Source organism: Rattus rattus, chromosome 2 (assembly GCF_011064425.1).
Source record: "Rattus rattus isolate New Zealand chromosome 2, Rrattus_CSIRO_v1, whole genome shotgun sequence".
Taxonomy (NCBI): domain Eukaryota; kingdom Metazoa; phylum Chordata; class Mammalia; order Rodentia; family Muridae; genus Rattus; species Rattus rattus.
In genome coordinates this window covers 32150023-32169685 of record NC_046155.1, presented here as the reverse complement: position 1 = coordinate 32169685, position 19663 = coordinate 32150023, and the positions used below count along the sequence as shown (strand labels likewise).

The 19663-nt window shown below is 40.8% G+C and overlaps 1 protein-coding gene across 3 annotated transcripts in view; it reads left to right on the top strand.

Annotated features, from left to right (window-relative positions):
• Sgms1 (sphingomyelin synthase 1) overlaps positions 1-2107 on the top strand; it is a 265773-nt gene extending 263666 nt beyond the window's left edge. For 2 of the 3 annotated variants that reach the window (XM_032891806.1, XM_032891803.1), the window contains one exon: positions 277-2107. In XM_032891806.1, the coding sequence (XP_032747697.1) occupies positions 277-456 (180 nt within the window). In that variant the 3' untranslated portion in view covers positions 457-2107. The remainder of the gene's footprint in view (positions 1-276) is intronic. The other variant, XM_032891804.1, reaches the window with a different exon arrangement.
• The last annotated feature ends 17556 nt before the right edge of the window (positions 2108-19663 follow it).

The window sequence follows — 19663 nt, the reverse complement described above, 5'->3', positions numbered from 1 at the left end:
TATTATAGATTATATATGTATTCTATAAGAGCACAGGAAGTTTAGATCCAAGGAGAGTGAAGAAGGGCTGGCTGACATATTTAATAGGCACGGTTGAGGGAGTCTCAGTTGCCCTTGCTCTCTGGAGTCTGCTGTGTCCAGGGTGTAGTGTGGTGAACTCAGTGAAGCTGGGCTGTGTGGGTGGGTGTGGGGCAAGTCTTTGAATTTTAACATGGGAAATATTTTCAAGGAAAGATAATAAGATTAAAAAGACATCTGTGGTCTTTGCTTTCCTAGGTGCTAAAGGAAGCTTCCCAGATGAACCTCCTGGCCAGAGTGTGGTGGTACAGGCCATTTCAGTACTTTGAAAAGAACGTCCAAGGGATTGTACCTCGATCTTACCATTGGCCGCTCCCCTGGCCGGTAGTCCACCTTAGTAGGCAAGTTAAATATAGCCGGCTGGTAAACGACACCTAACAGCCTCGCCGCCTAGGGGAACGAGGAATGGTCCGAAGTGCTAAGAACTCCATGAGAGAAGACGCCATAGAGTAACCACCTCCCCTGCTATCTCTCAAGTTACCTTGACTGAACCCATTGAGTTATCTGCTCAGCACTGTGATCTTTTTTTTTCTCTCCAAAGGACCCGCGTTGGACAACAATAAAGAAAATTTACCATATCATGCACTGTACACATTTCCTGTTGTTAAGCTTGGGGCTTCTATACCGGGCAGCCACCATGTCCCTTGTGTCATCCAGCCACGCCACCGCGCGCGTCTGTATCCTAAGCGCTGGCCTTTCCAGCCACATCTGGAAATAAAGTGTGTTATTTTCTTGGGAAAAGATACTTTTCATATATCTCTCGCCCCAAAGACAGGGCTGTAAGCCATTTTCTAGTAAATGTCTCTATGAAGGGTCCTATGTGTCTGAATGGGAGTTGACTCAGAATCTCTGCCAACTACACCGAGGCTCGGCTGAAGACGCTAGGTGCAGAGAGGTTTGGTACCTGGGGTTTTACACAGTCAGCAGAGATGGTGTATCAAAAGTGCAAAAAAGGATTCTGTTATAAAGCGATTTTTCTAAGTATTTCCTAACTTTATTTTTCAAAATGATGTTATGAAAACCAAATTTAAAGATTTTTACATGTCACAGAAAAGAGAGTTAAAATTTAAAGATGCTTCTTGGGAGAGAAATTTGTCTATGTTTCTAGTGCCTTTCTTGTCTTGATTGTATGGTCGGTTGGTAGGCAATCTTAAATGTTTTTATTTATTCCATGAAAATATAAATGTATGTATACACTACTAAATTTCGCATTTATAGCTAAATTAAAGCGAAAGACTGCTAATGGTTTGAAAACGGTTTTGAACTGAAGAACGGGGGTGTGAAGTAGCGTCTGCGTCTATTCACATATTGTGAGCAGACAGCACTGACAAGTGCCACTGAAATTCTTCTATGGATTTGGTAGTTTGGTTTTAACTACTCAATAAAAACAGCCATGAATATCTTTTTTTTTTTAAAAAGAGAGTTTGGAAAATGATCACTTACCTGAAACTTGAAAGCTATAGTTATCCACACTCTCATGACAGGTTTGCTGGTGAGCAACAACAGCAAAAAGAGAGCTATTTCTTTACAATATATTTGTGCAGAAACCGCATGTAACTCTGAGTTTTACTCCTGACATACGTATGTTTGGGGAAGTATTCTACTCTATACTTGCCAACGTGGAGAACAAAATAGTTTTCTAAGAGTGAAGAAGTATATATATATAAATATAAATATAAATATAATATCCTTTCTGTATTTTATGTGCAGCAGGATTACCTTCTGTAGGTTTCGTGTGTGTGCACGCGCGTGCAAGAGTGTGTATGCGCGTGCATGTATGTGTGCGTGTGCGTGTGTGTGTGTGTGTGTGTGTGTGTGTGTGTGTGTGTGTGTGTGTGTGGTGTCTCCTCACAAGGTGATATTTGTATTGTAAAACAATAATGGTGAAGGAAATAAAAAGGCTTTTAAATTTTTGTTTGTTTTAAATCTTTGTAAAGTTATTATTCCAGAGAGTATACTGATAATCTTACAACTTACCTAAATCATAAATTAATCAAAATGCACTTTTTAATAAAAACTTATACTGAAAGTCTGTGGCTATTATATTGTGTTAATCTTCACAGAAGTCATGAAGCTGTTAAATCAATGTAGGAAGCCAGGCCTTGGGATCTCTTCAGAGCTTGCCTCGCCCAAGTCTTTATTTATTATTCATCTACCTCTCCAAGCAGGACTTTTAAAACGTATTTTTTTTTTATTGTCAAAAGCCCCTAAAGGTTCTTGTTTCCCAGTATGTAAAAGGAGCCACAGATAAACGAAACTCAAGCTGTTACCATTGTTTGCCAGTAAGTGAATTCTCCAGTTCTCAACCAAATCACTTTTTTTTTTTTTTTTTTTTTTTTTTTTTAGTAATGGAACCAGTGCAGCCTTTCTGAGGTACCAGAGTTGCTGCAGTGTGCCATGTGGACAGTCTGCAGCTCAGTGAACTCTTCACAGACAAAGGTGGTACTAACCCTTGATTTAAAGCAAGGAAGGGCTTTAATAGGCGAGGCCCAGGGTAGCTCCAGAGAGGCAGAGTGAAGCCAATAGAACCAGACAGCAGGGAGTCTGGAGATTGTACCTCCCAGGCCTATGTGGTGAAGTCTTACAGCAAATCTGTCAAAATGCCCCACTGGCCCACTCTCAGCTATCCTGGGGTTGGCTTTCCTTGTGTTAGCCAGATGCTACGTACTGAAAAGAAATCAAGATGGAGATCAATGTGAATTACTAACGCATGTTAGAAATAGGCATCTTTCCCACCTAAGAAACCTGAGGAAGGGTTTTTGTTGTGGTAGAGCAGCGGTTCTTAATGCCCTGGCCCTTTAATACAGTTCCTCCTGCTGTGGTGACCCCAGCCAGAAAATTATTTTGTTGTTACTTCATAACTGTAATTTTGCTACTGTTATGAACCGTAATGTAAATATCTGATATACAGGATGTCTGTACACGTTGAGAACTGCTGTGGTCAAAGCTTGAACCAGGGCCTTGGACATAATATACCATGAACTGTGTCCTTTGCCCTGCCCACTCCCATTTACAGGACCTGGGTTTCATGTAACCTAAGGTATTCTTGAACTCCTAATCCGTTTTCACCCCAATTTCCAAGCACCTTCCTTCCCTGCTCACTCTTATAATTTTTATTTTGCTATAGGGTCTGAAATTGCCTATGCTAACCTTGAACTCACTATCTCATGGGAACTTCAAGCATGTAAAACCTTCTGCCCCAGTCTCCAGAATAACAGAAAGGAGTACACCATTATGCCTGGCCGAAACTTTAAAATGATTGTTAAACATGCATACTTAGGAGTTTATTTGCCACGTATGTGCCAGGAAATTACCTTGTGTGGTTTATACAAGTATCTGCTGTATACTGAGCAGTACACCCCCATACCTTCTATTTGCTCCCCCAGACAGTTCTTTTATTTTTATACACATACACGATTCTATGTGACTATAAAATCTAGGGACACAAGACAGAACACGTGTTATTTGTCCATCTTAATTTGCATCTACCTGCTGCCAGTCCCATGAAGGGCCAAGAGAAATGTCCCTGTATCCTGAAGGTTGCATGCGGGACAAGACAAAGGCTGGATAAGCACCTGCAGTTTCTGCCCTGTTTGATCAGCTGGATCCCCAGAAAACTGCTACAATTACTATACTCACAAGTTAAGCATGCTATGTGTGTTATCTTGGTAATGCTCATATAACCACAACTGTCCCCATTTTATGTATAAAGCAGTTTCTTCCCGGGCAGTGCTCTGAGCTATTATGGAACATAATCAGCAGTGGGAGAAGCCTCTGCTTATGGGGTGAGATTAAGTTCAATCCATGACCGTCTATACGGCGCAAGGAAATTTCACTGGTTTCCTAGAAATCGTGTGGTTTATTTCTGTCTGAAGCACATACCAGGTCTGATCGGTTTGGCATTTCACAAGCTTGCTTAGTACCCCATAAAATGAGAATTTATGCTGCTGAAATTTGATCCCCGTTATACAGAAAGACTACTAGGTTTTGAACTTACTCCAGCTTAGTATGCTATGCAAATCACTTAAAAACCTTTATCTTTCCTTGTTGTCCTTATGTGAAAGAAAGTAAAACTCTTGGTATCTGCTTATTGTCAGCTCTTTCGGAGGACAGGTTAGAAGGAATTAACGTGACCCTTGTCATGGAAGAAATTGGATCTCAGTAAACCAGTTATAACTCCTTTAAAAGGAAAAGTTTTGTCAGGCATGATAATGTGCACTTGTGGTCCCAGATATCTGCTCTGAGGTTGAGGCAGGAGGATTGGTGCCTTGGTAGCATTACTGATAGTCAGTTCACTTACTCAACGGTCACAATCACCCAATAGATCATTACCAGTATTCCCTTAAGCAAGCAGTTAACCTTTTAACCACGTTAAGAATTACAAAGTAGAAAATGAAGAATCAGGAAAACCAAAGACTGTGTTCATCTTTATGTACTGGTGTGCTTTTATGTAGCTGTAAGGGTTTTTTAATTTTTTTTTATTTTTTTGTTTGTATTTTGGTTGGTTGGTTTGGATTTTGGTCTTTGGAGACAGGGTTTCTCTATGTAGCCCTGGCTGTCCTGGAACTGGAGACCAGGCTGGACTTGGAGCTCAGGAGATCCACCTACCTCTGCCTTCTTTCTGAGTGCTGGGATTAAAGGTGTGGCTGCCGTGCCTGGCTAAATGTAAGTCTCTGAGCTCCGTTTTCTCTTAGTTTGAGGAAATTCTCATCCCCTGCAGCTCAGGTTAGCTGTGGTAAACTCCTTTAGCTTTGGCTCCAAAAGTGTTCATTTCCCCCTTACCTTCAAAGGATACCTTGCTGATAGAGTTGCACAGTGTTGATTTTTTTTATAGCCCACTTTTACTTACATGGCTTCTCAAAAGAGGTCTAATCCTTGTCTCTCTGTAGGTAGTTGAGTCCTTCCACTGGCTTCTTTAAAAATTGTCCTTGCTGTCTGTAGTATGAGTAGGACATGCCTAGTTGATACGTTGAACCTTCTGGAGTTACCAAAAGGTTTTAAAAGGTTCCTTTTTTTTTTCCTTCTTCTCCTTTTATATTTCACATAAATATCGAGCTCACTTAGTCTTTAGCAGTGTCTCTCCCATTAATGAGCACATCACAGACATTCTTTGTGTCTGTTACAACATTCATGGTTTCTACTCTTTCCTGCAGCCCTTAAATTTTCCATTTTCTGCTTATAGGACTCCTCTCTTCCTTGCCCCAACTTTGTCCAGTTGTATCCTCCATGTGCTTAAAGTTCTCTAGATATTCCTGTGTGTATTCCCATGTGCGTGAGTTTTATGAATGTCATTCTTTTTTTTTTTTTTTCCGGAGCTGGGGACCGAACCCAGAGCCTTGCGCTTCCTAAGCAAGCGCTCTACCACTGAGCTAAATCCCCAACCCCTATGAATGTCATTCTTTTTTAAAAAAAATATTCTTTTATGTATATGAATGTTGTACCTGAATGTATGCATGTGCACCACATGAGTGTGTCTAGTGCCCTTAAAGGTCAGAAAAGGGCATCAGATCCCCTGTAACTAGAGTTGTAGATGGTTGTTAGCTAGCATGTGAGTGCCAGGAATTGAACCCAGGACCTCTATAAGATCAGCGAGTACTCTTAATTACAGGACCATCTCTCCAACCCTTGACAAGCTCATTCTTAGTCATGATTTCTGTGTTCTGTCTTCAGGGTATTCATGCCTTTTAGCAAACTTTGTAAATTTTTTTTTGCTGATAGGTATATTAGGTTGGAAAAGAGGAATTTAGTTTTAATATATTTGTTCATCAATATTGTAACCAAGGCTTACAACTATAGATGCCAGAGGCTCCATAGTTCGTTGATATACTATTTTGGATGTCAATCTTGACTGAGCTTCCTTGTAGTCTCATAATGGGTGTGGGCTGTGTTTCCAAGCTTGAACTTCAAAAGTAAATATTAAACCCTCTAATCTACCACTTGACATTTGTTGAGTGTTTTTTTTTTTTTTCCTCCACTTGTTGAGTGTTTTGTTTTGTGTATTTTTCTCCTTAAGTCAGATGGGAAGGCTAGAAGTAACTGGCATAGGATGAAGGGCCGGCCCCCAACGACTCATCAGGGTTGCTATGGCTACCAGCTTCTATTTCACGAAGACAGAAGCACCTACAGGTACTGTGGTGTAGCGGCTGGACCTGCGATTTCTTTGTGGTCTAAGAAAAGTTGTTTTCCATTTGGTCCAACATTTTCTTTCTATAAAGATGGGAATGATGATGCCTACACTTTTACACTGTAGAAAAGAGACATTGGTGGTTTCTTTTGTAGACCATAAGTGGTGATCTATAAAGTATTGTTAATGACTGAGCCCACAAACTTGTCTGCTAACAGTTAAAGAACTACAACAGACTATCCAAGTCTACTTTGTGTTCTAGTTGTCAACTCAGAAGACGTCCAGGAGATCATGAGTAGAAAATGACACTGGGGGGGGTTGGGGATTTAGCTCAGTGGTAGAGCGCTTGCCTAGCAAGCGCAAGGCCCTGGGTTCGGTCCCCAGCTCCAAAAAAAAGAAAAGGAAAAAAAAAGAAAAAGAAAAAAGAAAATGACACTGGGAAAAAGAAAAAGAAAAAATGACACTGGAAGAGAGAGAGAGAGAGAGAGAGAGAGAGAGAGAGAGAGAGAGAGAGAGAGAGAGAGAATGACACTGGTGTGGAAAATAGAGGTGTAGTCTAGGACAGTGGTTCTCCCCCTTCCTAGTGTTGTGACCCCTTAATGCAGTTCATTACAACGTGATGACCCACAATCATAAAATTATTTTCATTGCTTCATCATAACTGATTTTGCTACTGTTATGAAACATAAGTAAATATCTGATATGCAGATGGTTTTAGGCAACCTCTGTAAAAGGGTCACTAAACCTCCAAGTGGGTCATGACTCACAGACTGAGAACCACTGCTCTAGGACCTTGCAATTAACATTCATTTGGATTACCGAGGCCTATTCTCTAGACTTCTTGGCTATGAAATTCCAGAATCTTTGATATGCTGCTGTACCTGGTGATGTCCATACAGGACCTAGAGTGCAGCTCTATACAAGCCCGGATGTCTTATTGGAACCTCATGAAACAAAAAAAAGCAAAGGACACCATCACTTGAATGAAGAGAGTCAGCCTACAGAATGGGAAAATGCCACTTATGTCTGGCAGAGGATTAATGTCTTGGGGAAAAAAAAAAAACTAAACATAAGTGTTGGGAGAGAGGGCTCAGCAGTTAAGAGCACTGGATGCCCTTCCAGAGAACCCAGATTCAATTCCCAGCATCCACATGGAGAGACACAACTGTCTGTAACTCTAGTCCCAAAGGCATCCTGTTTTGGCCTCTGTGCTCATTGCATATATGTGGTGCACAGACATGCATGCAGGCAAAACGATAAGCAAAACAGAATAAGGATTATTTTAAAAAGACAAAAACCCCAAAACTCTAAACACCAAGAAATTAAACTATCCAATTAAAAACTGAGGCATGGAACTAAACAGAATTCTCTAAAAACACACACACACACACACACACACACACACACACACACACACGGTTGAGTTGGGATTTGGGTTTTTTTGGGGGTGTGTGTGATTTTTGTAGTATTCAACATCCATAACCTTCAGAGAATGCAAATCAAAATTAGAGATTTCATCGTACCCCAGTCAGAATGTCTGAGATCCAAATAAGTAAATGACAGCAACCTGCAGGCATGGATGTCGGGGGAGGAGAACCCTTATTCCCTGTTGGTGGGAGTGCAAACTGCTGTAGACACTATGGAAATCAGTGTGGAAGTTCCTGTAAAACTAGAAATACATGTATGATCCAGCCAGAGTATAGATTGTTGTCTTTATGAAGGTGATGGCTGACTCAGGATGGGGCAGGGCCTGTGATTGGGCAGTGAGAAAGGGGGCAGGGACAGAGTTTTGGTTAGGGGAGAGAGAGGAGAAAGGGGAGAACCAAGGTGGAGGCAGAGAAGGATGACCCAGATCCATGTGGCCTTAAATGGCCACAGGTAGTTAAGAATATTTCTTAAGGAATGGATATCTATAGGTAAATTTTTCATATCTAGGTTTATATCATTATCAATTGGCTCTGAGTTTATTGTGTGGACGTTTTGTAAAATGTAAATTTACTGAGATAAATTACTTAGATGAATCTGATTGTTAAATTCAAGCATCTCGAGTTTTGATTTTAACAGGTAGCTGGGAGTTGACACTATAGCCATTAGGGGGCAGATGCTGGGAACATAAACAGCAGAGGCAGAGAGCTGCGAGAGGGTGGCCTCCACCGGGACCTTAGGGCAGTTGCTGGAATATGAGCAGAGTTCGCAGTAAGAGAGCTGAGAGATAGGTGGTCTCGGTTGGAAACTGGCGTGACAGCGGCCCTCCTTGGGAACTAGATGGATGGAGAGGTTGCTGTTGGGCTCAGACAGCAGCCGGCAGCAGTGTGGGATAGAGATTGGGAGTTTAGCAGATGAGATGCCTTTATGACTGAGATGAAAATACTCTGATAATGCCATATGGCTTGACAATGCTGGATAGTGAAGGATTGGGGTTATTTTTAATATTTACTGCAACACTAGACCACTCCTGGTCATATACCAAAGGACTCTATAGCTCACTGCATAATGCCTACTTATCCATGTTCCTTGCTGCTCTATTCCCAAGAACTAGGAAATGGAAAGATCTTAGATGCTCATCCACAGATGAACGGACCATGAAAATGTGGGAAATATACACACTGGAGCTTTATTCAGCTGTAAAGGAGGAAATTAGGAAAGTTTCAGGCAAATGGAAGGAGCTGGAAATAATCATTGTAAGTGTGGTAAACCCAGACCAAGAAAGAAAGTGCATCTTCTCCCTCAGATATAGATTTTATCTTTGAATGGGTATGTTTAAATTGGAGTATCAGGAGAAGTCAGGAGCATAAAAGGAGACCATAGGGATGGATGGCAAGGGATGGGGAGTGGAACATAGGTGGCTAGAAGGTGGAAAAGAGAATAGAGCAGAAAAAAGTTAGGGGGTAATGGGAGGGAAGGGTAGAGTGTAGAAAGAATATCTTGTGTATTGTATGGATGCATCACCTGTCAATTAAAAATCCATAGCCTATAGGAAAGGGTAGAGTAGGAAGTGAGCCACTCAGGAAGCAGAAAGAATTCTGGGATAGAGCCAGGTGAAGGGGTGCAGCCCCTGGAAGATGTAACTAGAGGGACACAGGGTACCTGAGCACAGGTAACTAGTCACAGGGCAGAAGGTAGACTGAAATAAATGGGATTATTTAAGTTATGACCTAATAAGAGAAAAACTGAGCTATATGGCCAAGGTATTTATAAATATATTTTGAGTCTGAGCCTTATTTCTGGGAGCATGGAGCTGAAAGGAAGAACCAGACATCACTACTACAGTAGAGGACGGAGTGTGGAGAGAAATAAATAAAGCTAAGGACATATGAAAAAAGTCATAGGAAAACCCAACATAGAAACTTCTTTAAGTGTATACATATTTTTAAAAGCATTTAAATAGAGTTATCATATAACATAACAGTAATTATTGGACACTTACTACTACTAGACACCATAGAACTCCAGTGCCAAGTATGAATAGGTACCTCTCTCAATTTGTTGGTCAGTGGGGTTCCAAACACCCCTGCCCCCAAACACCACTGGTTATTACCTCTGTCCTTGGTTACCCTCCAGAACTTCACGGGCCATTCACACTTTGTTCCTGAAGATACCACATTCTTGTCTCACAGAAAGGAGATCAATAAAACTAGTTCTGACCTGAACATTTCATCCCTGCTAGCTAGTTTTTATAATGCTGGAAGGAACTGTGTATGCTCTCAGAGGAGAAGACTGATCAACAGTCTTATCCAGCTGTAAACCCTGAATGCTACAGCAATGACTGACCTCGTAAAATATGCCCACCAGCACTACAGTGGCATGAATGCTATAAGAGTAACTGATCATTTTCTGATTGGTTTTGAGGCCCATGTCACAAGATGAAATTCATGCCTAATACCATACAACTAAGCTGAGAATCTGTGCTAAAGAAAGCATAGACCCTGGAGGAAAACCCATTACTATTTGCTATATGAAAATGCTATTAAAATGCCCTTAAGTAATTATCTCTATACGATAGATTAGAGTATCTCTTAAATATGATCAGAGAAGCTCCTTTTCTGCAAACGGACCCACAGCCAGTACATTCAGGAAGTAAGAGAGTGAGGCATGCTCAGCCCTAAAAAGATCCTCTATATCACACCCATTTTCAATACTCAAGGATCATAGTGAAAGAGCGGGTGCAAATATTGTAAGAGTGAAAGGTAGTGAATGACTATAGTAAAATAATGTTTTCCGTACAAACTCACACAGCCATTATGCATATATAAGACGTGGTCCAGATGAAGCCAGATAAAGTCCTAGCAAGAATAAACAAAGGAATCATGAAGTACCATCCTTAGCTGAGAATCTATTGATGATTGATGGCTGCTGGATTTGGGATGAAATAGCAATGGTTGGAGGGAGGAATTAAAGGGGAGAGAATTGATGGCTAGTTTTACGTCGACCTGACATGAGCTAAAGACATCCGAAAGGAGGGAAGGCCAATTAAGAAAATACATAAGATCAGGCTGGAGGCAAGCTTATGGGACATTTTCTTAATTAATGCTGACTTTGGAAGCCCATTGTGGGTGGTGCCATCCTGGGCTGGTGGTTCTGGGTTATTTAAGAAAGCAGTCTGAGCAAGCTACAAGGAACAAGCCAGTAATCGGTATCCTCCAAGGCCTCTATATCAGCTGCTGCCTGCAGATCCCTGCCCAGCTCGAGTTCCTGTTCTGACTGCCTTTGATGATAAACAGTAACATGGAAGTGTAAGCCAAATAAACCCTTCCTTTCCCAAGTTGCTTTTGGTCGTGGTGTTTCATCGCGGCAACAGTAATCCTGAGCCAGGTAAGGTAGATTGGATAATTTACTTTTTAAAATAAAAATCTAAAAAATAAAATAAAAATTAACATACGTTCTTGAAATAGTCAAGGAAGGGCACACAAGTCCCATGGGGGAGAGAGCTAAACTCCCAGAAGTGCAGACAATCCTGAGACCACAGGACAGATCACCATTTCTGCCCACTTCTGCCCACATCCCTGGCCCAAGAGGAAACTGCATAGTGCCTCTGGATACAGGAATATAGGGGCAGTCAGCGGGAGGAACCTGCTGGCTTCTGCCTGTGCCAGAACTGAACTGGACCAATCACACAGCTCCCTACACCCAAATCCTTTAGGGGGAAAAGCTGGATCCTCAGAAGTGCGGACACTCCTGAGAGCTCAGAGGAAACAACTACTTTCTGCCCACATTCCTGACACAAGAGGAAATCACCTAGTGTCATCTGTGCCCTGTGGGCACAGGGACCTAGAAACAGTTGGGGCAGGACCCTTCGGGTTTCTGCTGAAAGCCAGTCATCAGGAATGCCTACACACCTGAGAGCAGAGCTCTCTGTTCCCAGATCCGGCTGAAAGAAAGAAAACAGGTCTACAGGAGTGCTGACACACAGGCCTACAGGAGGGTCAGGCCACTGTCAGAGACAGTAAGACAAGCTAACACCAGAGAAAAACTGATGGCGAGAGGCAAGCACAGGAACATAAGCAACAGAAACCAAGACTACTTGGCACCATCAGAGTCCATTTCTCCCCGCAAAGCAAATACTGGATATCCAAACCAGAAAAGCAAGATTTAGATTTAAAATCACACTTTATGGTGATGGTGGAGGACTTTAAGAAGGACATAATAACTTCCTTTAGGAAATACAGGACAACAGAAGTAAACAAGTAGAATCCCTTAAAGAGGAAACACAAAAATCCCTTAAAGAATTACAGGAAAACACACCAAACAGGTGAAGGAATTGAACAAAACCATCCAGGATTTTAAAATGGAAATAGAAATACTAAAGAAAGCACAAGGGGAGACAACAAAACCTAGGGAAGAGATCAGGTGATACAAGCAGAAAATACCATAGAAAACATCGACACAACTGTCAAAGATAATGTAAAATGCAAAAAGCTGCCAGCCCAAAACATCCAGGAAATCCAAGATACAATGAGAAGATCAAACCTAAGGATAATAGGTATAGAAGAGAGTGAAGACTCCAGCTTAAAGGGCTGGAAAATACCTTCAACAAAATTACAGTAGAAAACTTCCCTAACCTAAAGAAAGAGATGCCTATAAATGTACAAGAAGCATAAAGAACTCCAAATAGATTGGACCAGAAAAGAAATTCCTCCTGTTGCACAATAGTCAAAACACCAAATGCACAAAACAAAGAATATTAAAAGCAGTAAGAGGAAAAGGTCAAGTAACATAAAAAGGCAGACCTATCAGAATTACACCAGACTTCTCACCAGAGATTATGAAAGCCAGAAGATCCTGGGCGGATGTCATACAGACCCTAGGCGAACACAAATGCCAGCCCAGGCTACTATATCCAGCAACACTCTCAATTAACATAGATATTCCATAACCAAGATATTCCATGACAAAACCAAATTTACACAATATCTTTCTACAAATCCAGTCCTACAAAGGATAATAGATGGAAAACTCCAACACAAGGTGGGAAACTACACCCTAGAAAAAGAAAGTAATCTCCTTGCAACCGAACCAAAACAAGAGAGACACACAAACATAATTCCGCCTCTAACAATGAAAATAACAGGAAGCAACAATCACTATTCCTGAATATCTCTTAACATCAATGGACTCAATTCCCCAATAAAAAGACGTAGACTAACAGACTAGATAAGTAAAGAGGACCCAGCATTTTGCTGCATACAGGAAACACACCTCAGAGACAAAGATAGACACTACCTCATAATAAAATGCTGGGAAATAACTTTCCAAACAAATGGTCTGAAGAAACAAGCTGGAGTAGCCATTCTAATATTGAATACAATTGGCTTTCAACCAAAAGTCATCAAAAAAGATAAGGAAGGACACTTCATATTCATCAAAGGAAAAATCTGTCAAGATGAACTCTCAATCCTAAATATCTATGCTCCAAATGCAAGGGCGCCTACATTCCTAAAAGAAACCTAATTAAAGCTCAAATCACACATTGTACCTTACACATAGTAAGAGATTTCAACACCCCACTCTCATCAATGAACAAATCATGGAAACAGAAATTAAACGGAGACATATAGAAACTAACAGAAGTTATGAACCAAATGGACTTAACAGATATTTATAGAACATTTCGCCCTAAAACAAAAGGATATACCTTCTTCTCAGCACCTCATGATACCTTCTCCACAAAACAGCCACAAAACAGGCCTCAACAGATACAGGAAGATAGAAATAATCCCGTGCATCCTATCAGATCACCACAGATTAAGGCTGGACTTCAATAACAACAAAAACGACAGAAAGCCCACATATACATGGAAGTTGAACAACGCTCTGCTCAATGATAACCTGGTCAAAGAAGAAATACAGAAAGAAATTAAAGACTTTTTAGAATTTAATGAAAATGAAGGCACAAGATACCCAAACTTTATGGGACACAAAGAAAACAGTGCTAAGAGGAAAACTCAGCTCTGAGTGCCTCCAAAAAGAAACAGGAGAGAGCATACATTAGCAGCTTGACAGCACACATAAAAGCTCTAGAACAAAAAGAAGCAAACACACCCAGGAGGAGTAGAAGGCAGGAAATAATCAAACTCAGAGCTGAAATCAACCAAGTAGAAACAAAGAGAACTATACAAAGAATCAATACAAGCAGGAGCTGGTTCTTTGAGAAAATCAACAAGATAGATAAACCCTTAGCCAGACTAACCAGAGGTCACAGAGAGTTTATCCGAATTAACAAAATCAAAAATGAAAAGGTAGACATAACAACGGAATCTGAGGAAATTTTTAAAAAACTACAAAAACCTATATTCAACAAACTGGAAAATCTGGAGGAAATGAACAATTTTCTAGACAAATACCAGGTACCAAAGTTAAATCAGGAACAGACTCCTAAAGAACTCCATAACTCCTAAAGAAATAGAAGCAGCTTTTAAAACTCTCCCAACCAAAAAGAGCCCAGGACCAGATGGGTTTAGTGCAGAATTCTATCAGACCTTCATAGAAGACCTCATACCAATACTGTCCAAACTATTCCACAAAATAGAAACAGACAGAGTGCTACCGAATTCCTTCTTTGAAGCCAAAATTACACTTATACCTAAACAACACAAAGACACAACAAAGAAATAGAACTTCAGACCAATATACTGTATGAATATTGATGCAAAAAGACTCAATAAAATCTTCAAAAACTGAATCCAAGAACACACCAGAACGATCATCCATCATGATCAAGTAGGGTTCATCCCAGCAATGCAGGGATGGTTCAATATACAGAAATCCATCAATGTAATCCACTTCAAAAACAAAAACAAAAACAAACCACATGATCATTTCAATAGATGCTGAGAAAGCATTTGACAAAATTCAACACCCCTTCATGATAAAAGTCCTGGAAAGATCAGGAATTCAAGGCCCATACCTAAACATAGTAAAAAAAAAATCTATGTAAAAATTTATATGTATGTATATGTATTTACTATGTAAAAATCATAGTAAAAATTTACATCCAGCAAACCAGTAGCTAACATTAAACTAAATGGAGAGAAACTTGAAGCAATCCCACTAAAATCAGGAACTAGACAAAGCTGCCCACTCTCTCCCTACTTATTCAATATAGTTCTTGAAGTTCTAGCCACAGCAATCAGACAATGAAAGGAGGTCAAAGGGATGCAAATTGGGAAGGAAGAAATCAAAATATCACTATTTGCATATGATATGATAGTGTACTTAAGGGACTTCAAAAGTTCCACCAGAAAACTACTAAGCCTGATAAACAACTTCAGTAAAGTGGCTGGGTATAAAATTAATTCAAACAAATCAGTAGCCTTTCTCTACTCAAAGCAGACAGAGAAAGAAATTAGGGAAATGGCAACCTTCACAATAATCCCAAATAATATAAAATATCTTGGTGTGACTCTAACCAAGCAAGTGAAAGATCTATATGACAAGAACTTCAGGTCTCTGAAGAAAGAAATTGAAGAAAGTCTCAGAAGATGGAAAGACCTCCCATGCTCATAGATTGGCAGGATTAATATAGTAAAAATGGCCATCTTGCCCAAAGCAATCTACAAATTCAATGCCATCCCCATCAAAATTCTAACTCAATTCTTCATAGAGTTAGAAAGAAAATTCATTTGGAATAACAAAAAAACCCAGTATAGCTAAAAATATCCTCAACAATAAAAGAACTTCTGGGGGAATCACCATCCCTGACCTCAAGCTGTATTACAGAGCAATAGTGATAAAAACTGCAATGGTGTTAGTACAGAGGCAGGCAGATAGATCAATGGAATAGAATTGAAGACCCAGAAATGAACCCACACACCTATGGTCACTTGATCTTTGACAAAAGAGCTAAAACTATCCAATGGAAAAAAGATAGCATTTTCAACAAATGGTTCAACTGGAGGTCGGCATGTAGAGGAATGCAAATCGATTCATTTTTATTGCCCTGTACAAAGCTTAAGTCCAATTAGATCAAGGACCTCCACATCAAACCAGATACACTCCAACTAAAGAAGAAAAAATGGGGAAGAGTCTCAACCACATGGGCACTGCGGAAATTTTCCTGAAAAAACACCAATAGCTTATGCTCTAAGATCTAGAATCGACAAATGGGGCCTCCTAAAATCTGTAAGGCAAAGGACACTGTTGTTAGGACAAAATGGCAACCAACAGATTGGGAAAAGATCTTTACCAATCCTACATCTGATAGAGGTCTTAGATCCAGAATATACAAAGAACTCACGAAGTTAGACTGCAGGGAGACAAATAACACTATTAAAAAATGGGGCATGGAGCTAAACAAAGAATTCTCAGCTGAGGGATATCGAATGGCTGAGAAACACCTAAAGAAATGCTCAACATCCTTAGTCATCAGGGAAATGCAAATCAAAACAACCCTGAGATTTCACCTCACACCAGTCAGAATGGCCAAGATCAAAATCTCAGGTGACAACAGATGCTTGCAAGGATGTGGAGAAAGAGGAACACTCCTCCATTGTTGGTGGGATTGCAGACTGGTACAACACTCTGGTAATCAGTCTGGAGGTTCCTCAGAAAATTGGACATTGAACTACCTGAGGACCCAGTTATACCTCTCCTGGGCATATATCCAAAAGATGTTCCAATATACAACAAAGGTACATGCTCCACTATGTTCATAGCAGCCTTATTTATAATAGCCAGAAACTGGAAAGAACCCAGATGCCCTTCAACAGAGGAATGGATACAGAAAATGTGGTACATCTACATAATGGAGTACTACTCAGCTATCAAAAACAATGACTTCATGAAATTCATAGGCAAATGGATGGAACTAGAAAATATCATCCTGAGTGAGGTAATCTAATCACAGAAAAACACACATGGTATGCACTCACTGATAAGTGGCTATAAGCCCCAAAGCTCAAATTACCCATGATACAATACACAGACCACATGAAGCTCAAGAAGGATGACCAAAGTATGGATGCTTCAGTCCTTCTTAAAAGGGAGAACAAAAATATTCATAGCAGGAGATATGGAGGCAGAGTTTGGAGCAGAGACTGAAGAAACAGCCATTCAGAGCCTGCTCCACATGTGGCCTATATATATACAGCCACCAAAACTAGATAAGTTTGATGAAGTTAAGAAGGGCATGCTGACAGGAACCAAATATAGATGTCTCCTGAGAGACACAGCCAGAGCATGTCAAATACATGGGTAAATGCTAGCAGCAAACCACTGAACTGAGAACGGGACCCCCATTGGAGGAATCAGAGAAAGGATTGAAAGAGCTAAAGGGGCTTGCAACCCCATAGGAACAACAGTGCCAACCAATCAGAGCTCCCAGGGACTAAACCACTACCCAAAGACTATACATGGACTGACCCATGGCTCCAATTGCATATGTAGCAGAGGATGGTCTTGCTGGGCACCAATGGAAGGAGAAGCCCTTGGTCCTTCCAAGGTTGGACCCCCAGTGTAGGTGAATATGGGGAGTGGGCAAAAAGGGGGGTCAATGGGGAGGGGAACACCCTTATAGAAGAAGTGGAGGTGGGTGGGATAGGGAGCTTATGTCCAGGAAACTGGGAAAAGGAATAACATTTGAAATGTAAATAAAAAAAATCCAATAAAAGAAAAAAAAGGAAATATCTAAAAAGAAACTAATTCTTAGAAGATGCAATGAAAGTTGGAACACCCCCCCCCAGTTATTTTTACAATGATGGAGGCATGAACACAGTGCAGTATATTTACATATATCAACCAAAGTGAGATGGTTCCCTAAAGGAGCCTCCTATACAGACAGGTTCATATGTAAGGACCCACAGGTCTGGATACTCTTTGCCCATCTTGTCAGAAAAACTAAACATGCCTATTTACATACAAGAAACAAACTGCATCAGAACATTTAATAATAATAATAATAATAGTAGTAATAATAGTAATAATAATAATAGATAATTTGGATGAAGCATGATCTAGCTACTAAGATGCTTGGTTTACCATTGACTTTGAGTATCAGGAGGCTATTAATGCCAAGTCTATGGGACCTGCTCTTTGATCAGTACAAGGAAGTCTTTTGACACGTAGCTGGTAATCACCTGTGAGAGAGAACTTAGAAGGGACAGAGTTGAGTTAAAGTATGTCCCAACACACACTTTCTATTCATGACAGGTAGATAGGCAGACAACACTACAACCAATTCCATGAGCCTCCTGGCTTCCACATCGGCTAGGTTTATAGGCATTTGCTAACCCTCTCGACCCACAAGTTCTATGGATGAACAGGTACTGAAAATGGCTTAAAAGGGAGTCTGTCCCAGGAGGGCTGCTGCTACAGGTTCTCTTTGGCACTAACATGGGAGCCTCAAGCGCTTCCCTGTGCTAACAAATGGATCTCTTTCCTGGTGCCACTTACAACAGCTCTGAATCCTCAGGGAAAATGGATGTCAGAGTTTCCTCTGAGGCTCCTGAGATCTTGGGCACAGAGGGACACAACTGTTGGGGGAGAGGGAGGGAGGGAGGGAAGGAGGGAGGAGGAGGGGGAGGAGGAGGAGGAGGAAGAGGAGGAATAGAGGGGAGAAATACAGCCAGAAGGTCTTGTCCTACAAGACACTGTGCCCAACAATAGCAGAGATGGTTGGGAAGTGGTGGAGAGGAAGAAAGCATTCTTTCTCCAGAAGAGAAAATGTCGGTGTGTTCAGCACACACAGCCCCCTCGTGCCCAAATCCAAAACAAAAGTGAAAAGGAGACAGGGACGTTTCTGAAATATCACTTTCACACATGGCAAGGATAGAAAATTCAGCTTGCTATACATCTGGGATAGCAAAACTGTCGCCGAAATGGAAGTTGTTCAGTGCTGACTCACTACTGAAAATCAGAAGAAATGATGGATTACCCCTGCCCTTAGAAAGTCCATTACTTCTCTTAGACAAAAATGAGGACCTTTTCTGTACAAACTTCACCTCTTTCCATTTTGTTATGAGAGATCTAAGTTTTATATTGAAATCCTGTATAGCCGTATGGAGTCTGTAACGTTATTTTATTCTACTTGCTTTCCACAGATCAATCACTTATGTTTCTCTTTACCAGTTAGTCTTATTTTCACATACATTCCAAAGTAGATAAAAGGGCCAGTTCACTTCTCCCTCAATGTCAGTGGGCCTACCAGTCAGAGTCCAGCCCTGGCAGGGTTCAAAACCCCAAGGAGAATGTGTAGAACAGGCAAAAGAAGACTTGGACCAAGAAGCTCAGCTCACACCCTGGCCCTGAGACAGCTCACGTCGTCGCCTTTATTTATACACCTGATTCTTCACAGCTGAAAATGTTTACCATTCGTTTTCTTATTTCCTCATGCACAATCTCTTTTAAGAACTTCCTACATTGAACAATAATGTGCACCCTGTACTTTCCCCCTTCCTTTTCCTCCTCAATCTCTGTGGTTTCCTGCTACCCCACGGACTGTATCAAGAAAGGGAGCACAGTTTCAGCAAGCAGTTAATATCTAACCCAGCACACAGGGACATCACCAAGTGACCATGGTTGCTAGTAATTGCGGTTACAGTATAGAGAGGTTTTAGAATACAGAGCCAGGAAATTCTGATTTAATTATTGGCACCTAGCATCTCCCCATATCCTAATCAAGAGATCTAATTCCTCTAACGCCCAGGGCTCTCAGCAAATTAGCAACCTAAGTCAGTTCCTCATTCTTGCTTGGGTCACTTCTGAGTGTTCCCATTAAGTCTTGGAATCAACGATCCAGCAAGACCACCCTAACATTTTGATAATCAACTAACTGTGCTTTGAAATAAGTTGGTGGGCAAATCAGTGTCAGAACTAAGTTCCCATTGGAAGAGAACATCCAGATGTTAGCCAGGGCCTTGTGATCTATTTCACTCCCACAATCCTCAGAGAAGAACAAGAATAAATCATAGTTGAAGCTTTCTTTTTCTTTTTCTGGGAAAATATCTATCACAGACAAAATGAAAGCGA